Source organism: Varroa jacobsoni, unplaced genomic scaffold (genome assembly GCF_002532875.2).
Source record: "Varroa jacobsoni isolate VJ856 unplaced genomic scaffold, vjacob_1.0 scaffold_811, whole genome shotgun sequence".
NCBI lineage: Eukaryota > Metazoa > Arthropoda > Arachnida > Mesostigmata > Varroidae > Varroa > Varroa jacobsoni.
The window spans coordinates 42,276-62,145 of record NW_019213713.1 but is presented as its reverse complement, the minus strand read 5'-3'; the positions used below and the strand labels follow the sequence as shown (position 1 = coordinate 62,145).

At 42.5% G+C, this 19,870-nt stretch overlaps 4 protein-coding genes and 1 long non-coding RNA gene across 5 annotated transcripts; 3 read left to right on the top strand and 2 right to left on the bottom strand.

Moving 5' to 3' along the window:
* Positions 1 to 251: 251 nt before the first annotated feature.
* Positions 252 to 5,177, bottom strand: LOC111263996 (activating molecule in BECN1-regulated autophagy protein 1-like). The gene has a single exon (XM_022839551.2). The coding sequence runs from the start codon at positions 4,295 to 4,297 to the stop codon at positions 1,007 to 1,009; it is 3,291 nt and encodes a 1,096-aa protein (XP_022695286.1). The 5' UTR covers positions 4,298 to 5,177; the 3' UTR covers positions 252 to 1,006.
* Positions 5,178 to 5,274: 97 nt separating this feature from the next.
* Vps25 (vacuolar protein sorting 25) lies at positions 5,275 to 8,206 on the top strand. Its single transcript, XM_022839553.2, has 3 exons — positions 5,275 to 6,011; positions 6,784 to 6,828; positions 7,063 to 8,206. The coding sequence occupies exon 3, from the start codon at positions 7,077 to 7,079 to the stop codon at positions 7,593 to 7,595; it is 519 nt and encodes a 172-aa protein (XP_022695288.1). The 5' UTR covers positions 5,275 to 6,011; positions 6,784 to 6,828; positions 7,063 to 7,076; the 3' UTR covers positions 7,596 to 8,206.
* A 90-nt stretch (positions 8,207 to 8,296) lies between these two features.
* Positions 8,297 to 8,776, top strand: LOC147753006 (protein LTO1 homolog). The gene has a single exon (XM_086969889.1). The coding sequence runs from the start codon at positions 8,297 to 8,299 to the stop codon at positions 8,774 to 8,776; it is 480 nt and encodes a 159-aa protein (XP_086826015.1).
* A 2,221-nt stretch (positions 8,777 to 10,997) lies between these two features.
* On the bottom strand, positions 10,998 to 13,684 carry LOC111263998 (uncharacterized). Its single transcript, XR_002682590.2, has 2 exons — positions 11,926 to 13,684; positions 10,998 to 11,672 (listed from the first exon to the last, which is right to left on the bottom strand). It is a non-coding gene; the product is annotated as an uncharacterized LOC111263998 (long non-coding RNA).
* An 858-nt stretch (positions 13,685 to 14,542) lies between these two features.
* Fkbp39 (FK506-binding protein 39kD) lies at positions 14,543 to 16,765 on the top strand. The gene has a single exon (XM_022839549.2). It carries the CDS (start codon positions 14,694 to 14,696, stop codon positions 15,975 to 15,977), a length of 1,284 nt encoding a protein of 427 aa, XP_022695284.1. The 5' UTR covers positions 14,543 to 14,693; the 3' UTR covers positions 15,978 to 16,765.
* The last annotated feature ends 3,105 nt before the right edge of the window (positions 16,766 to 19,870 follow it).

Here is a 19,870-nt window from a genome sequence, read left to right as displayed (position 1 = left end):
TTTCTCATATGTTCAGATCATCATTTTGTTTTTTATCTATATATATTTTTTCCCATGCTGTTTATTTCAAGTGTTCTCTTTTTCTAAAAAAAGTTGTCGTCTACACTATATTCTTCGTTGATACTGTAAATTTTCATAAATATATACATCGAAGTGCCGTCGCAGTCGCAAATTTGGAGCTATGGGAGGCTTCACTGGATAAGTCTCAGTTTCATCTGCGTACAATTTTTGCTTTTGGTGATATTATTCCCTTTATTTTTCGCATTTATTTATATTGGTGCTTATTAATTTCGGCCTTTTATGTTGCTGTTTGACCTGTTCTCACGATTGGTTTAGGCTACGTTTGCTTATTACCCTAGTCCCTTTTGTGTATTTGTCACTTATGCAATAATCTAACTCCACTGTTAAATAAAGCACTCTTCGTACCTTGAATCGTGCAACTGATACGTTCGCTCCGTCACTTTAAATTACCGTTCTCTGTTTATTGTCGTTGTTCGACATGTGACGGGACAGAAACGACAAATGTTTAAAATAATCAATAAAAAACAAAATCGCTCTTCTTTTGACTGTTACCTTCTCCAAGCGACTCGCATCTCATAGTGTCATCTATCTTCATCCTTGCCCAAGGCCAGCATTACATTAACACATTAATAATGCAATAAAGAAATACAAGTTATCTCGTTAACATACTCGTAAGCCCGCATAAGCTACGACCACACGCTGTACAAGCATGCCCGTACGTGCGTCCATATATCTCCTACATGCTGTCGTGTTCGTATAAATGCCCGAGAATATTATTCATAATGTCCATATATAGTAACCGGTAGACGAGCTGCCGGCTAAACGAATTTATGTGAGTGATCATTTCATAAGTATCTTGCATGAATTACCCTTAGGGCTGCAGGTAAAAGGCAACTCGGCAGCTTTTCGTCTTTATCTTAAGACTCATTTTCGCGTTACTAGTACTGCTACTCTGACGACGACCTTCCACTGCCAGTAGTTGTCGCTACGGTCTGCGCAAGACTTGCTGCATGGCTGTCTCTTCAACGTGCGCGGTGAGGTTCTCAAACGAGTCCCTGCGAGTGCGCAATAGTCCACCCGGGCCGTCCCGATGATCTGTTCCGTCACGTGAGCCACTACCATGCACACTTGCTTCGCCAGAGCACTCCTGACAAACGGAACACAATGGCCGGCAAATGCATAGCGTCCCCCTATTCGTTCCATATACAAGACCCTCACCCGGATTGGGTAACCAGCGAACGCAGTTGAGCGAACTGAGTTGATGCGATGCATTGGAACCCAACAACGGCTGGCTCATATTTCCCACGTGCTCTAGAAGGACACCACCCGTCTGGCCTTGAACAGGCCTGACTCCTAGTCGGAAGATTTGAGCCACAACCTCACGTTGCGGAGACATGTAACGTGAAGATGCCAAACCGACGACAATGTATCGGGATAGAGGTGAGAAGCTTACGGAGACGGCATTAGGGCCAAAACCCCACGTGTATAGCACTTGGCCCATGGAGGCCTCTTCCAACGAGAATACGGTTAGGGTGACTCCAACCGTGTCGGGTACGAGTGCAACCAGCAGACGACCGCACGGACTTACGTCGACGGAACCGTCGTTCGTAATCTTACAGACGTTAACGACGACACGCGCCCGGGAGTCGGAGATCTGGGGAATCATTTCGTCGCCGGTCGTTCGCCAATACTGAATACGATGCGTCACGGGGCCCATGGTTCCCATATTTGCCGTCGGATAACGGGCGGAGTTATATTGAGGTGCGCGGAAAGGAGGCGGTGTAAATGGTGGTACACTTGATCCCCGCTCGCCTTCACCTTCGGATTCACTCTCTGATTCAGAAGAACCGAAAACCAATAGATTAGGAGCATTTGGTGCCGCCGGAGTCCCAACACCGACCCCGGAAGATAGAGGTAGGACGCCTGATGGCAGATTTGCTTGCTGAGAGTTATCATCTTCAAAACGCGGCCCTCGGGAAGTTCGAATCTCTCGGCGGCCTCGGGTCAAATGCAGCGTACTTAGACGATAATCAGCTCGGAGAATTCGATGCATCTGGTCGGTTAGTTGAAGTGACATTTCGACCAACCAAAGACAGTACGCAAGATCCAGCTGCTGAGAACGACTCGGTGATTGGTCATCCTCTTCATTTCGTCGAGCCATTCTTTCAGCAGCTGCGTAGATTTGTTCACGAAGGTTTTGCAACCGTTCGCGATAGCCACTTACATTTTCTAGACGCTCGAGAATTTCCGAAATTCGATGTCGGACTTCGCGAATTTGCTGGCGCGCTGCAGCTCCGTCGCCATTAATTCCTGTGAGATTCGTCGCCTCGCTTAAAGACTGCAAACTTTCTTGAAGACGGCTCAAAAGTGAGACAAGTGACAGTGAGATATCACTTCGAGACTCATTCGATGAAGTGGGGGAACGAGCGTCTAGATCGTTTGCCGCTGGTGACGATGATGGAAGTGTTGATGTGGTTCGCAAAGAATCAGTGGAAGAATTCAAATTCCCAGGAAAACCGAAGTCTCTAGACGAAGTTGAGGGCAAATGCTGTCTGGTTAATGTCGGATTCGATGAGATTGACGCATGAGACGACGACGACGTTCTGGCCACACTCGAGGATGCTAATGGTAGGGGGGGGAAAGATGACGACGATGGTTGCGGCAATGACGCACTGCTTGCAGAAGCAGATGGGCCAATATGAAGCAGCTGTTGTTGCTGCTGTTGGTTATTTTCGGAGTGTTGTAACATTTGACTTTCTAGTCGTGAACACAGCGCTCGAAGTCGATTGAACGTTTCCAACAAGTTCGAACTGTCCCCTCGCTGGGCATTCCTGTCGTTTAGCTGCCCTCCAGAGGGGCTGTCAGTCTGGCTGGCGCTCGAAGCGAAGCTGCTGCTTCCACCGTCGCCATTACTATTACTGCTATTACTATTGCTTGAACCACGGGATGCTGGTGGTTGACGTCGGGTGAACAGGCTACGCTGGCGGGCCTTTAAAATTGTAGACTGCAACGATGACTTCTGTGCAACAGTTCTTGATGATGAAGGCAAAGAAGATGATAATGATGATCCAAGGTTAGAAGCAGTTGAGCCAGCGGCTGAAAATGCGGATGAGGAAGTTGTAGTTGCCGCAGAGAATGGAGGTAAAGTGGAAGAGCTGGAGGGTCCAGCTAGGCTAAACGGTGGATAAAATGAATATGACTGAGAACCATTTGAGGTGGAACCGCTCGCGCTTGTTGCCGATTGTTGGGGTTGTTGTGACGGTGACGGTTGCTGCTGTTGGCGCTCCTGGAGACGTTCTTGTTGACGGTGCTGTTCTGAGCGAAGTTCAAAATAGAGCATAAGTGGATTATGCGCACTCTCTGCTGTAGACTGCCCGTTATAAGTTCCTCCGGGGTGTCCGTCCAGTTCAGATGGCGACTGACTCCATCCGTTACCGCGATGAGGATTCGAGCGTTCGGCTCGCTGGTATAAAAACAACTGTCGACTTCGTAGAAGCTCAAATATATCATCGTGAGTGACCCTACGATGGCCACCACGACGCGCTATTCGGCGCTGTAACGACGCGTGGTGCCGTGCCAAAGGACTTGGCGGTATCATCTCGCCAAGTCGATGATACATGGTCATCAAACGGTTAAGAATAGATGATCGACAGTGGCGTATAGGTCCGGTCAATTGTGCATTGGTAATGCCCGTTAAAAGATAGTCGCCTTGTGGGGAGAACCGAACTAGACGAACCTTTTCACGTTCGGAATTCGTCTTCGTTGTGGCGAACGGCTCTGGCCGGCTCCAGTCCCAGAAATGAACACGGTTAACGGTCGACAATGCAATAAAGTTCTCCATCGGGTGGAATGATAGTGAGGTGATGACGGACTTTTCCGGACAAACCCACACCTCGGAACCACCGCCTCGTAGATCCCAAACACGAACCTCACCACCTAAACAGCCGCTGGCTAACAAATCGTTGCAGGTAGGGTGAAAGGCAAGACACCACGGCGTTCGAGGATGTCCTTCCAAAGTGTTTAGCAAACGACCAGTCGACACCTGGCAAACGTAGATTTTGTGGTCACCATGAGTAGATGCTACCTGAGCACCGTTCGGCGAAAACACCATGAGAAACGTACTGCGAACGCTAACGGGCAGCTTACATACCATTTCTTCGAGTTCAAAGTGTGCCGCCTTGTCCTCAGCATATCGTTGAAGAGGGACCTGTGGCCGTCGCGCGTGCGTCTGCCGTTCCCCTAACAGCTCTAACGTTGAGCTCCGTTTGCGTTTCATGGTTCCTGATGGCCCCAGCAAAGGGGATGTGGCCAAAACTGTACGCTGTACGTCGATACCGCTTTCGTACACTTGCCAGACCTTCGCTGCTGGCTAGTTCTTTCCAGTAACTACTAGTATGTGCGAAAGAAATACTCCACTCATTGGATTTCGATTAGCAATCACCTCTAACCAGTTTTGCTATTAGCACCAGTAGCCCCAGGCTGTTGGCTTCTTCTCGATACGAGGGAATAATGCGTTTTACTTTTGGTTAACTTTTGATTAGGGTTTTATCCTGGGCTTATTGAAGTTCGCCTAACTCTCCACGATAAACCGCGGCACCGCGCCGCACATTTACCTCACACAGCAAATACAGGCGGCCTGTCGAACTGTCTCCTAACAATTGGTAGCGGGCGCGCCTACCTGCCCGGCTATCCTACCCAACCATTTCTCTGGCAGTTTTGAGCCCAGCCCCAGATATGGACTGGACTAGACAGCTAGTAGTAGCTCATTATCTAGCTGTTTAAAACGCACAATCACACAGAGCATACACACGGATTCTATTCGTAGAAGAAACCTGCAGCAGCAGCAGCAGCAGCAGCAGCAGCAGCGGCAGCAGCAGCAGCAGCAGCAGCAATACAAGCATTCATACTTAGTAGGCTAGATATTGCAGGCACAAACATAGCACAGCCACAAGTACATTCACACATGGGGTAGTCACAGTTTACACGCGACCTGCAACCCAGGCGACTTGACGCTTGCCGCCTGGAGCAAATCGTACGAATTGCTCCTCACAAGCGACCAACGACGACACATCAGCGAAAACGCTGCTTGCCGCTGGCTTGCTTCGCCAGCAGAGGCGACCCGTCCCGACCAGCTTCTAGCCAATGAAAGGGGGATAGGACGAGTGGTGGCGAGCACTCGACAAAACGAAACCACTCGGTAAGAAGCGGTGTGAGGAGCGGCCGCAGCTGCTGCTTCTGTCGTCACGGGCCCTCCTACACAATACAATCGCAGCAGACAGCAACCGCAGACATCCCTACGGAGCAGCTGCTGTTGCTAGTGGTGGTCCCGAATGGTGATCTGTGGTGTACCGCTGGCGGCTTATCTGCCTAAAGCTAGTCTGTGACTCACCCAAAAAAAGAGAAACAAAATATATAAAGGTCGTCGACAAACTGGAGGTATTCCGAGCAACTACTAGCGAAAATTAGCGGACACCGTTGTGTTAGGCGCATTTGAAAGAAATGCACACGACTTTAGTGTATCCGTGACATGTGCAGGTAGATGTGTATGTACTTGGTTTGAGTGGACTGGACAGTTCATATCAACTCATCAGGGGCTACCGAGTTCAATGGAGTGATTCAAGAGACAGAGTGAGCGTGGTGCAATCAGCCGGGCGGGTCAAGTACGCCGATCAGCTGGTCAGTTGCAGGCACCATCTCTCGTGGGTAATAATAACAGACACCGCACACACGAGTTTTGCCCGTCAATCGTTAGCTCATGAGCTGGTCGTGGTTGGAACTTGAAGGCGGTGGCGGTGGCGGTGGCGGTGGCGGCGGCGGCGGCGGCGGCGGCGGCGGCTTGTCGTAACGGTCATCGTTGTTGCTGGCAAAGGAAGAACACGATTCAACACGTTCTAGTAATCAAGTTGATGTTGAAGCGCACCTGAAAGCAAGAAACAGAATAGATGACGAAAAGTTGTTGAGTACTCAGGGGCGCCTCAGGATCAAAATACGTATGTTAAATTGGTTTTTCTTGCTCGAATTCGCTTATCACGATTGGCATCAAGAAAAGAGTGCCTTTCCGTGACGATCAGTGACTTTAACCTACAATATTCAGGACAAGCGTTGCAAACCTTACAATCGCCTTTGTCAATAGAACGTGCGAGCATTAATAAGGGTTGCATAACTCTTATGTTATTTGTATTTTACTTTTATATAAGAACGCGGGCTAATGTGGCTCGTAGAAGAATATTTCCTTATACACAGTGCATAAAAAAAGCACATACAAATTTCTAATCCTAGGGCTCGAGGTTTGCACCTTAACTTTTGCTTTATTACAATTCTGTGATAGGTTAACTATACGAAACTAAACTGTATATGCGAAGTATAAAACAACTATTCCGGCTAAAGAACAGTATATGTGAAGCAAAGATGTTAAATTAGCATAGATCACCCACTTAATATATATAGCTAAAAGTATATTCGATTATATGCTGTATTAAACAGACCAAGTGACGAGAAGTTCGTCTATACAAGATGCAATGAGCTGAAGCAACCCAATTATGACTTAGTATGATCGTTTGTGAAGGATGACATTCGTCAGAAGTCTTGGACATTTTTGTACTCTATTTTTATAATGCAGGATATAGAACAAACTTTGTTCTACTGTTAAAGCGTGCAATGGACATCTTTTCCATGTGTTCTATATATGTTTGTCTAAAATTTCAATTGATGTTTACGTGAAGTGCGTAGTAAGACATATTTCGTTTCTGCGAACTTTTTCAGGCAAACTTTATTGACCTGCTCCTCAACTCCTTCGTCTGAACCAACGTAAGTTTCATGCTTGCCCATAGGCTCTTTTATAAAACTAATCCGTAAGAGAAACTTTCTTCAGCCTCCAAATAAGAACTTTGAATCGTGCAAGGGGCCAAGGATGTCCACTACCGGGTTGGTTTAAGGAACAATAAAAATTAGTCGAAGATAGTAGCTCTTGATAGCGTGCAGCAATATTTAGTTACTATCATGGCATCCATAACCAGCACGTTCGTCACCGTTCGTCCACAGAACACTGAGCAGTCATGGCAGAATTCGCTTGGCCGTGGGAGTTCAGCTTTCCACCATTCTTTACCGTTCAGCCGAATCTAACAACGAGGAAGAAGCAACTGGACGCATGGACATCGCTCGTTTGCGATTACTGCCAACATCATAAGCTTGTCATGCTCAATATTCAAGATGCTCACTCGTCTGAGTTGTTCAACAATAAAGCTATCAGCCGGAAACTAAGCGCCGATGGCGTGTTAACAGTGGCCGAGTACATGGTCGAAACGGGAAAAGCACTATGGATGGACGCACAGCAGACACTTGTTGTTCTATGGCGAAGCAAAGAAGAATGGGCGAAACTCATCTACGATTTTGCCGTCAACGCCGGCATGACAAATACAGTGTGCACTCTTTTCGAGCTTGTGCAAGGCGAAGACACAATGCAAGAGGAGTTCTACGGTATCAATATCGAAGTGTTGAAGATTTTTCTCAAAATATTGGAAGATCAAGGCCTTGCGGAGATCATTGGCGATGATGAGGGTGTTAAATTTTTCTAAGTGTTCCAATGAACGCTGTGTATGCCTTGTTGTCATTATTTCAGGTTATGATTTCGTGTAAATAATAACTAGAATACGTTGTAAGATGCAAGTGAAAAAGGGTAAGGGGCGACAGACAAGGTGCGAAGGGACAACGTAAAGTAGCGACAACGACGACTAACAACGGATAAGACAACCTAAAATCGTTGAATTACTTAGCTAAGGAATATTTACGGTACTTGTCGGAGATTACGAATGTACTATGAGCTATTCTAATAGCCGGAGAACAACCTCTTCATAATTACTAATAGTATAAATCCGGTAAGTAAGATGAGAAGATATGTTACACGAGATATGTCGCAAATCAGCAAAGCGGGATCATCCATTTCTAGACAGAAGACAGAAATCAACCGCGTATTGTATCATAGACTCCCTAATCTTTGCAGGCATAAATAAATGCCTGTGAATTGTGTTTTGCAATATCGACAAACTAGAAACAGCTCACTTTTATTATAAGCTGAAACAGTACAAAGCTCATCAGCACTTACCTATGCTAGTATGGGTCCTACATGTCAGTGTCGCTTCCTACACCCTGCGATGTGTAGAATAGAAATATGCGGTTTAAAACTCAGGCTCGATGTGGTGTTCTGTAATGTTATGTTATAGTGCGCAAGGTATAGCTTCGGTCTGCGAACTATTATTGCAGGGGGCCACACAAGACCATGGACGACTATGACTATGACAATTACGCGGACTTCAATGACGCCATCGACAGAATTATACTTAGCGAGGACTATAGAAGAAGAGAAGCCTACGACGAGGCGTTTATGTCTGGCAGAGAATTGGGCTTTCAGCAAGGATTCCCTCATGGTTTGGCTAGGGGTGCGTCGCTGGCGTCCGAGGTCGGTTTCTACAGAGGATTTGCTTTAGCTTGGAAAGCGGCTCTTATAAATGCTGCGCGTACGAACAAAGAAATTACAAACATTTCCCGTAGTGAAAGTGCCTCAAAGATTGAGCGACAGCTAGTATCCGTAGAGAAACTACTACGACTAGCTATACAGTTCCCGAAGGAAAACACTGAAGAGGATTTCGAGCGCATAATTTTCGAGTTGCGATCGCGTTTTAAGCAGATGTGCAGTCTGCTAGCTCTTGATTTCAAGCAATGTTTTCCTTCCACGTTATGGAACCAAGAAGTCTTCTGACTATACAAAAAAAATACGTATATGTACATAGACAAATGAAAATAAATACACAATAGCGACAGCGGTCCGTTGTGTTTATTTCAAACAAGTAAACTATTCAAATAAATTGCTTGCTATGTAGAAAACTACTGGCATGCGCACTACATCTTCAACACAAGCGTAAGGAGCTGCTCAATTGTGCACTCGATGTCATCGAACGATGAATTAGCTTCAATATTGCAGTATTAGTCATACCTAAAGGTATAAACATAGCACAGATCCTATTATAGTATTAACATCGAAAAACGTAAATGACGGTGAAGTTCCAGCTCATCGAGACCATAATATTATCACAGTTATTTATAAGGTCATTAATGTTTAGTGCATCGTTTGGTACATCGTTTCAGTAAAGAAGTTCCAGGACACATTTACGCGGGACACTTCTGCCCGAGTCAGGTCGACCGCAAAAGAAAAACAATATCTATATTGCACTTATAGATACTGTAGAGCAGAATAGCAGAGATGAATAAGCTAGGTACCGCAACCGACCTCTACTGTCGAGTCCATACGATTCCGTATGCAAGCGTCTCAATAGAAAAATACTGAGTTTACATTATTTTATATTACTCAAACAGTCGAACTTTGATTGGCATCGTTCATTACCAGAAGTCCATTACCAGAAGGTCATTACCAGAAGGGTGTACCATAACTCTAGCTGCAATTAGAACGACGTATTTGAACAAATGTTTTTTATGTTCGATGCATACCTAACCAAGATAAGGCAATGCTACAAGTTTATAAACTCTCCAAAATAGGTTCTGTTTAGAACCTTTACCCTTGCCAGAGTTCGCGCTAAGGGTGAATATTACTAGAGAAAATTAAAGGTACAAACAGGAATATACTATATACAAATTTCAAAGATAAACATATACACGAACGTGTTCTATAGGAAAATATATTTCGCATGTTGCAAATTGCAGATCCGCGAATTCTAAGGCTCTGGATTCTATAAGCGCATGACCATAGGTCTTCGAACACAAGATAGCATTTTTTTCTGAGTATAGCAAAGACGCTACCAATGATGCTACGACCGGGACCATCAAATTCTAACTCATCAAACTCATACAATCATGAAGCTGACAAAGCTACCCGAACTTTTTACGTCATATAACAAGAACGAATAGCCAAGAACGGCCTTATGTCGTGGTCATCGTCGTTTAAGCCAAAATACTAGATCAATTTCGGTCTTATTCCTGCCATTAGATTCATTGTTCTACGTGACCATGCAATAGATCCAGTCCCGTCATAAAACAAGGCGAGTGGTCTTTAAGCGGTACTTTAGGTGAATATATAAGGTTAAATAAGGACTCGTCAAGGTCGCCATCAGGCATTAGGTGGACGGATGGAACCATCATATTTTGATCATGCTATTTGCCTCGTTTGCTCTTCTTGGCCTAGTCCTCTCCTGCTTTAGGTGTCCTATTTTCGACGGTAGTACATTGCCATTTTTCGACTCTCTTGGTCGGCTTTGAGGTTTACTCAGATGGCATGCGCAGACCTCGTTCTTTTTTTATTTCTTGAAGTGCGTTTACTAACTTTTTATTGTTGAATGGCTACTACTGTACGTCGCCTGAAATCGATGAACACGCTTTAAAGGTAAAGGAATAAGTAAAAAATTTCTTGCTTCGTTAATATAGGTTTATGGCGACGACATAGTAAGGCTAATATGCCAGTATAAAGAGCATAAACCGAAAATGCCGGATTTTGTGTAAAACGTAACAGTCATCTAGACTCTGGGTCTAGAAGATGGATGGCCTGAAAGGCGAATGTGATTAGCTTCTACAAATCAATACCGCTCATTGAAACATTTAGACCGATTCCAAGACGCAAATACAACTTCTATTTAGTAAGGTAAATATTGTCATGCCTTAAATTAAACACCTCTTGAATAGGTCGGCCTTTTATTTAAGAACTTGACAGGTCTAAATGATCTATTCACTTCTGATGTAATCACTAACCTGTCTAGTAAAGCGGAAACTTCGCAGGCCATTCGCAGATACATTTTTTTCAATATTTGGTAACATGTATTACTAATTACATAATATATGAAGGAGTATAAAATTGTCGAATGAAACGTCGTAGTTGGACGAACTTAGTTCAATGGTTAAGCTTGTCGCAACTTAAATACAATCAAAGTTAAATCCCATTATACGAACAATATGAGAAGAAACCAGCTGAAAGGTGTGATGAACCAGTAAAATTTACTTTAAACAGCTTTAAAATAACCATATCTAAAATAGGTGGACCAGATCACTTTATTTCGAATAGCATTCACACAGACCATAACTTTGATTGCACAGGAAATAGGTTTACTCAAAGAGGCAATTCCAATCAAAATAAGACATGTGCATCACCAAAAGCTAGATACAGGAACCTTCAGCGAATTTGCAAATGGACATCTGTAATATTACTTACTGATGAAATATTGGATCTATGAAATCTATAAACAGATTATGCTTTACTCGGTTAATAGTTCGCTTTCCATTTCCACGTTAAGTGACGGGTAATAAGTTGAGGACATCCGCTAGAGGCAAACGTACTTGCAAGGCATTTGGAAACGATCTCCTTCATAGGAATCGCCTCGTTACAGAGACTTTGGTCTTGCCCTTATTCACTTTCTATAAAGTAGATACACTCAGACCTCAAGGCCTTTCATATAGGATCCGAACCATGTAGATTGTTCGCAACAGATAATAACTGTGTTCATCCACTAAACAATCATATTCTTATCTTCCGTGTCTTACTCTGTTCCAGCCAGTGAAGTTAACGGTATTCACTTTATTGGACTCAACTTACATCTTCGCGTTTAAACTTTTGCTTTCTTCTCGCACGAAAATTCATCGCAAGTTTTGTGCACCTATTTTATGATTGACAAGAATTAATACAAGCATTTACTATATACTACAAATACGCCGATCTAAGGGACAATTGGCCAGGAATTGTTTTACTTCCTAATTTATTCATAGACTGATATAAGCATGATTGCTCTACATAGAGAAATTATTTCATCTCTATTAATTTTATCATTTTCAATAGTGATAATGCTTTTTTGTGCAATACAAATTCGACTAACGTTGACGAGCTCGTGTAAGCCAAGAATTTCCACTTACGCATAGTAACTATTATACGCCGTATGATAACTCTTCATGCATTATAGTCTGTTTAAAAGGAACCTCATAATAGGCTTCAGATATTTCCCGCCAAAGCTGGTAAGCACTATTCTGGAAAACGGCAAAAGTCTACTGTTAATATTTACTGGAATTACGATATGCCATTCAAAAGTCACTCAAATCCCAACCAGGTAGTCAAGCGTGTGTATTCTAAATAAGCAAGCAATTTTTCTAATAATTTTCGTAACATCCTTTTGAACGAACTCGGGAAAAATTAAACGATAGACCATTAGCGTGTTGCCAGTAAATTTTAACCTTTGGCTGATAGACAGACCTTTTACGCGGCCACTCTACGCGAAAATGCCTGCATAATTTTAGGAAAATGCCGTTTTTTCCAATATGATTAACGACCTGTCTGTCAGAAGCTCAATAATGGAAAACTGATCTAGAATCCAATGTCGTTGCTAATGTAAATTACTACCTTCGAACATTAAAAGCAAAAACCTATTTTGAAATACAGAGAGGCAAACATATTACTCAAACGGTGAAAATTACCAAATATTCTTTCGTTTACTGGTACCAGTAGAAAAAAGGAAGTTATATATATTCCACGTGTTTAATATATCTTTTATAAACCTTGTATATGAGAGATGATCTAATTTGATTTATCAAACCGGTTATGTGCAATCACCAATTATGCAGCTTATTTATGGCTTAAATTTTATGTTAAATTTAATGGTTTGCAATGATCTCATCATCCAGAGTTCCACATAATTTACCTCTGATTTAAGGTGACTGCATCTCTTGCTACGGATAAGTTTGTTACATTCGAATTTTCAGCGGCTGCTGCCTCAAAGGGTACCGTGAGACAGACGTACACTGTTGAAACCTTTAGCAACATACTTCACAGTTTCCAGGATATATGCTTTACTATAAAGGCTCATTGCTGCGATATTGCAAGTTGTATTATTACAAATTGATCATTATATATAAAGCGTCATTACCCCTGCAAGTAGATTAATGTAACATATGTGAGAAAAACACACGCGCTACTCACCTTTTAGCCGCTATTTCCCCTCGTCGCGCGGAATGAAAGGGAATCATATGAAAACACATACATTCGATTTGAATCGGTATAAATGAATATATTATGAACTGTGTCTCCGTGTTAACTGACGTACATCTGAATGACAGGCTGAGTATTATCATGTTGGGCTATGTAAGGTGGTTGTTGAGAAACTAAAACAAAATTGTTTGTCTATATAATGAAAAAAGAAGACGAATTGTTTATATTTTGCGCCCTCTAGTGTCTTCCGGTAGAGACTCATTAATGTCCTGTCATTAATAACCCTGGTCATTTTTTAAACTACGATGGCATTCGCTCCAAGGGTTTGCCAAATGAAGATCCGATTCGTAAGTTTAGCCAAACGCCACTGTGTTCAGTTTATAAATTGCTTTGTTGTGTCAACGCTACATTTAACTGATGCGCTAAATAAACTCAAAAACAGATTCAAAGCAGCTCGAGGTTTGCAATTCTTCGCACAAATCCTATTAAAATTGTATCCAAGCTGTAAATTTTAGCGGTGTACCTGAATAGGCACAAAGAATTAATGCCGTATGACTATTTCTAAGTTATTCATGTAGGATCGCTTTTGTTGATCGAAAGAATCAACTAAATTGATTTATCCTAGCTTCATGTCAAAAGTGATAAAGTACGTTGAAACAGACACTTATGCTCCGCCTACGTCAGCGTGAAGCGTTGCCTCAATTTTTGCAATCTTGATAAAAACGATTTTTTTTTTTAATGAAAATATCTTAGGGACATCTAAAACATAAGCCTAATATTTGAAATTAATTTAGATCATTGCTATAGACCGTCACAAAGAAGTGTTCAGCCTAGTTTTCAGAGATGTTCAATAACACAAAAGGCATTCACTACTAAAAAATAATCTGTTAGATATAAAACGCTAGTTAGGTCTCGAGAGCCCAATAACCTGTGTCCTCGTGATAATTTAAGGTATTTGGCTGCTAATGTTAGGGAGACATGGTAATATAGGTTTGAGTCCGCGTATAGACTCATTTCGTGTCGTGCTGAGAGCCTGGCGCTTGATAGATTACAAAACAACGCTGCCGGATGAAGCGAATTCGTTTAGGTTTGTATTAATTAGCCAAGCATGTATTTACTCACACAAATCTGTCTCGGTACTTCGTGCTAAAAACGACGTAACGGAATCTTAGTTTGACCTTATTCTGTATTTTACACGTATAAGTCCCACGATACAAGAAATTTGTTTTCGATCAACCTGTTGGTAGTATCATCCATCTCTCCCAAGCTCCCCGGCACACCCTATAAGGAGCTAGTGTTTACAGCGATTTTCACTTTCCCTCGTTCTGCTCTCCAGAGAATACTCTCGCCCGTAATGTTTTTTCGACAAAAAAATGCTCGTTGTTTTTATTTAGTGATTGATGCAGCAGTAGACTGTCGTCTGAAGCAAATCCTCATAATCTGGTAAAAAGACTGTCAAGGAATAACTCCGTTAGGGAAGTTCGCAGGCCAGCGAAAAAATCCCACACATGCCAGTTCTTGCTATTGGTGTGTCCTGTGCGCGGGCAATCGACTGCGCCACCGGTAAACACTGGCATTAAAAGCCAACGTGCAAGTAGCTTCTGCGTCACCGGTGTTACAAACGAACTCCGCCAAACCTTGTCATTTTAGTTGATGTTTTGCCAGTGTTAACCAGTGACAAGGCTAGAAAAACCTCACCAAGATGTTTTGGGGACTTCAGCTCGAGCCGACACTTCGTTACAGCCAACAGGTGCCTAAAAGCTTTCGTATCACGAAGGCGACCCTCGATGGCGGAATCGAGTCCGGCACAACTAAGTCGATTAGTACTGGCCAGGGCATCGTGCAGGTGTTTATTGAGAAGGATGGCAACGAATATCCGATTGCAACGCTGAGGCCAGGTCACGTGTACGACTGTCCGCTTGATCTTCGTTTCACCGATGGTGAGGACATCTGCTTCTTTGTGAAGGGTGACGGAATTGTGTACCTAACCGGGCACGAGCTGTTCGACGAGGGTGATGACGATGAACAGTTTTACCCCCTAGGCGAATCCGATGATTCTGACGATGTAGAGGCGAATTACTCAGACGAAGATTCTTCCGACAATGAAGCAGACGTCGAGGATATAACTGATAAACCAGATTTGTATAATAAAGAGACTGCATCCGGTGGAAGTATTGCCCCTAACTTTGTGCGAGAAAATGGCGCGTCGAAGGTGACTGTTAATGAAGATGATGTTGAAGACGATGATGATGAAGACGACGATGAGTTCGAGGAGGAGCTCGATGAAGACTCTAGCGACGACAACGACGGCGAAGAAGACAATGATCTCGACGAGGACGATGTTGATGATGAGGAGGAGGAGGAGGAGGAGATCGTGGTGAAGCCAGGACAGAAGAGGCCAGCCGGACTTGTCAATGGAGCGACTCCTGAGTCGAAGAAAGCGAAAACGCTGGCTAAAGAGACTCCGAGCGGCAAGAATAATGGCCAGGCTACTCCTAACAAGCTTGAGAAACAGCCTAAAACGCCTAAGACAGATAAAACACCGAAGGCCGAGAAGACGCCCAAGCATGAAAAAACGCCAAAGTCTAATAAGACCCCTAAGCCTGACAAAGACCAAAGCCAGGATGATAAAGTGAAGACTCCAGGTAACAGCGAACACATCTCATCGAAGGAGGTCAAGGTGGAGGATATTCGACCAGGCAGTGGGCCCATAGCCAAACGTGGGAAAATGGTATACGTCTATTATACTGGAACGCTGATGAACGGCAAGAAATTCGACTCATGTACGAGTGGTAAGCCTTTTTCGTTCAAGCTCGGTACGGGTTCGGTCATCCAAGGATGGGACCAAGGCATTGAAGGCATGAAGGTCGGTGGAAAAAGGCGTCTTGTGATACCTCCACGTTTGGCCTATGGAAAACAGGGAACTGGCCCTATTCCGCCCAATGCCACGTTGCGGTTCGACGTTGAACTCAAGGCTGTTAATTAGGCTGTGGTTGGTTCTTCATCAAAGCTTTCATGATGATCTTAACAAACAACAGTCATTCCTTGCATCTCGTCACTATTGCCCAATATTGCTCGAAATACATACATATAAATAGCTTGTGTGGCTGGCGTGGGTGTTTCGCAGGACAGAAGTACAGATAGACACAACACAGTATGCATACATATACGCGTATCGTAATTGACCACCGCCGGAGGGATTTAACAACGATTCATTTTGTTGCTTTCTTTCAGCGTAGAGCTGAGAGGTTTGCAATTGGCTGTTGTGGCTGCAACGGTACCAGCAGCCCATTATAGCCCACCTTATTCCATCCCACGTGGTTTTTCATGCGACCAATTTGACTTTATTATATTCTCTCCAACTATTTGCTATCGGGCATTTGGCGCTCCATGAGTGAACAAGCATATGAATTGCACATTGTTAATGGTGTGAGAAGAGAAGTGCATAAAGAGATGATATTGAGGTTCGAATGATTTCTCAGGTGAAGCAAGGAAGAGGGATACAACGTTCATTTTGTATCACCTCACATCCAGTTGTAATTGAGTGCTGTACACTGGCAGAGGCGGTTGTACATAATAACAGTAATAATAATGATAATTAATACGAATATAATGAGAATAAAGTGTACTAACTTGTATCCGCCGCTTACGGTTGACGTACGATCTTTCCATATGCGAGTGTCCCACGAATGGTTCAATATTAATTAGTTCAACAGGAAAGAACAATACCGGCAGGTATTGTAAACACAAACGAATAAAGTGTTAAGAACGTTCTCCAATATTGTAATTATTGTGAATTATTATATTACAGTGAATATAGGCGATTAGAGGATCGTTGAAGTTTGTTTAACTTAGCCAGAAGATCTACTTGTTTGCGGTAAATTATGTTCGGATTTCGTACCCAACTAAGGCATATGCTGTAAATTGGTCTGAACGATAGTTATATGATGAAACTGTCGTTAATTAACGTACACTAAAGAAATAGTTTTGATATATGCGATCTATGGAGGTCTTAAATTAGATCTAACGTACCAGCCTTTTCCTTTAGCCTTGTTAAGTCAACAATAAAACTCAATCATTTTTTGGGTATTTGTTTCAAGTCTTGAAGTCATGAAGCACATTTTATCCTATTAATAGCACCAAAAGGCATTACCTATATGAATCAATACTAGCTATTTGATCTAGATTATCTACTATGACGCCCACATTGAATATTCCGTTAATGTAAAATACGAAAGTGCTTCGTTTACCATAAGCTTGTATTTGTATGTGTTGCTTATGATAGTTTCATAAGATTTTGATACTTGTGGTTTTTCCCGTTAGGATCGGAATCCATATTCCATCGTAGATGGCTCACGTTATAGCACAAAACAAAGATTCTTGTAGTGTATTCCTTCATATGGCATAAAACCATAGAAAATTTGTTAATGAGATTTTAAGTAACAGGCAATTTTTAGTTGCAGTTAACCCATATTCTGTTCACCGCATTCTAATATGAGATATTGTTGTCACATTGTGTCGGTAAATACGCGTTTATACAATGGATATTACATATAATATGTACGCATTGTTCGTGAAAATAGAGTGAATATGTTTTACTATGGGCCATTGCTTAGGTGTGACATAGAAAATTGTCCAAGGTACTGATCAATTCAGAAACGTCTCATGCATGCTATACCTATTAATTTATTTTTCCCTTATTGAAGATAACGTATAAATGACTAGTCGTGCCGTTTCCGTTAGGGAACTGCGATGTGCGTTCATATAATTTTTTGTGCGGTGATTGTTTGCAGAATATCTCTTGACACTCAAATATTGATTATACATGAAAACTATACAAACAAACGACATTATACGCCCTATACCCGGCAGAGGCGTTATTATTAATATTCCTCTAGATCATGTAGCAGCATAACCAAATCTGAGACTATAGCCACTACCAAAATAAACCGTGTCTGTTACTGAGCGGCACAGTGGTTGCTCGGGAGACGTATACAATAAACAATATGTGTTGAGAAGATTCAGTTCGAAACGTCTGCTTCGAATGTTCCTGTTGACACCACGCGGCTGTTGGTCACGTAAAGGTAGTTCAGTTGCTTTTAAGGCTTCTAGTTGACCTGCAAAAAGCAAAAGCGCTTTGTTATTTCGGCTAGAAATACAAGGTCACTAGAAAGTTGCTATGAAAAGGTGAAAAGATAGATTTATAGGTGCTAATGTTTTCGTATAGATAAATGTGAATCTATTTCTCTCATATGTGAGTGCTAGCCATAGAAATCTCCTAACCACCCTATATGCATGCGCCAGCCCTTAACACTAAGCCTCTTTATTCTATTGAAGGCGAAAACTATTCTAAAATATCCATCACAGTTTTGATATGCTAATAAAAACAATAAATGTTTCTTGCTTCGTTTTTTCTTCCAGAACGGATAAAAATATAAAATCTTTCATTCAAGAGGTGGAGGTTCTCGAGCCTGTCTATAGCAATAACATTGACATCGACTGTAGAGGGACTTCTCTGGTCTATGGAACAGTAAACCAATTCAGCCGGGGTGATCTCGCCATTACATTTCGCATTGAGCCTGAGGACACAGTGTAGTCGATGTATCCCGAGATTGATACCCCTGAGTAGCGCTTCAGGCTAATTTTGCAAGAGTCGGGAACGGGTCCGATGAAATTTATGAAACGTTATCACACCTCGAAATATAAGATGATACCTGGACCAACAATAACAATAATGAAGCTATTATGAAAAGTTTATACGATTTCGTTCACTTTGGTTGGGACCAGAAGCGATATTACTTATTTCTTGCCGATACGACAAACGGTATGGAGGAAACGCGTCGCTTGCAATTAGCAAAACGAGGTTTCATTATATTCAGCGGCCCATATCATTCGTTCCTGAAAGACAGGAACTGTTGATGTTGATTCTAGGATGATGCAGGTTTTGGTAAGCAGATTGCCCAATAGCAGCTAAGCGTTTAAACTTGTTAAGCGTGTTACCAAAGAGAGTTGTTACCGGGTGCCACGTAAGTTGGATTTGTGAGGGCAACGCTGATCGTCGACGAGTTAAGTTACTGGTGACAGGCAAACCGATAGCACTTTTTAGGAGTGCGTATCAGTTTAAGTCTTTCGTTATATGAAAGATGACTAGCGTCCGAGGCTTATTTCTGTTATTATAATATATAACGCAGTCGTATCAACGATAGCAGAACTAAGAACAGCAAAAGTAATAATGCAAACATTTATTTGAGAAATGAAAAAAAACATAGCACTGTACGAATATATCATTAACTATAACAGAAGCAAGTCGTTTAACAATATTTTAAAATATCGAAATAATAAATAGCGTAACCGTTGTTTCTGCTCAGGGAGCTAGTACTATCTAGATGTGCATAGGCCGAAAATTTTACGCAAGTCATTTCACTGGATTTTTTTCTTTGGCCACATTTCAAATGTACGATAGCTAAGTCTTTCTTCTGCATTTTATCGATTTATAAATGGATAATCTATATTTGGGAACGCAAATAATAGGCATATGGCTGTTCAGAAGGTGCCTGAGCGCTGAAATGGGCATGTAAAAACAAAGGGGAGTATCTTTAACACACATTATGAATATAGTTTTTCAAAGCTTCCCAGATTCGATTATAACAGCCAACAATTCGTTTACACACCATATTGTGCTAACAGAACGTATTGGCGGGACTATATGGCGCACTTCTAACGATGTTTTTGGGAAAAATTATGACGTCGAATTGCTCATAGAGCGCCGTAAGTGTCCACAGGCGTCCTTGTTACGATTTATTTAATGGCAGAGCGAAGCGACCGCTTTTTCATAGTGCACCGTGGAGACTGCACAGCACTGCCGGCCAATGTATAAAA

Coding starts and splice junctions, on each gene's coding strand:
- LOC111263996 (XM_022839551.2), bottom strand. CDS start 4,297: ATGAAACGCAAACGGAGCTCAACGTTAGAGCTGTTAGGGGAACGGCAG.
- Vps25 (XM_022839553.2), top strand. CDS start 7,077: ATGGCAGAATTCGCTTGGCCGTGGGAGTTCAGCTTTCCACCATTCTTT.
- LOC147753006 (XM_086969889.1), top strand. CDS start 8,297: ATGGACGACTATGACTATGACAATTACGCGGACTTCAATGACGCCATC.
- Fkbp39 (XM_022839549.2), top strand. CDS start 14,694: ATGTTTTGGGGACTTCAGCTCGAGCCGACACTTCGTTACAGCCAACAG.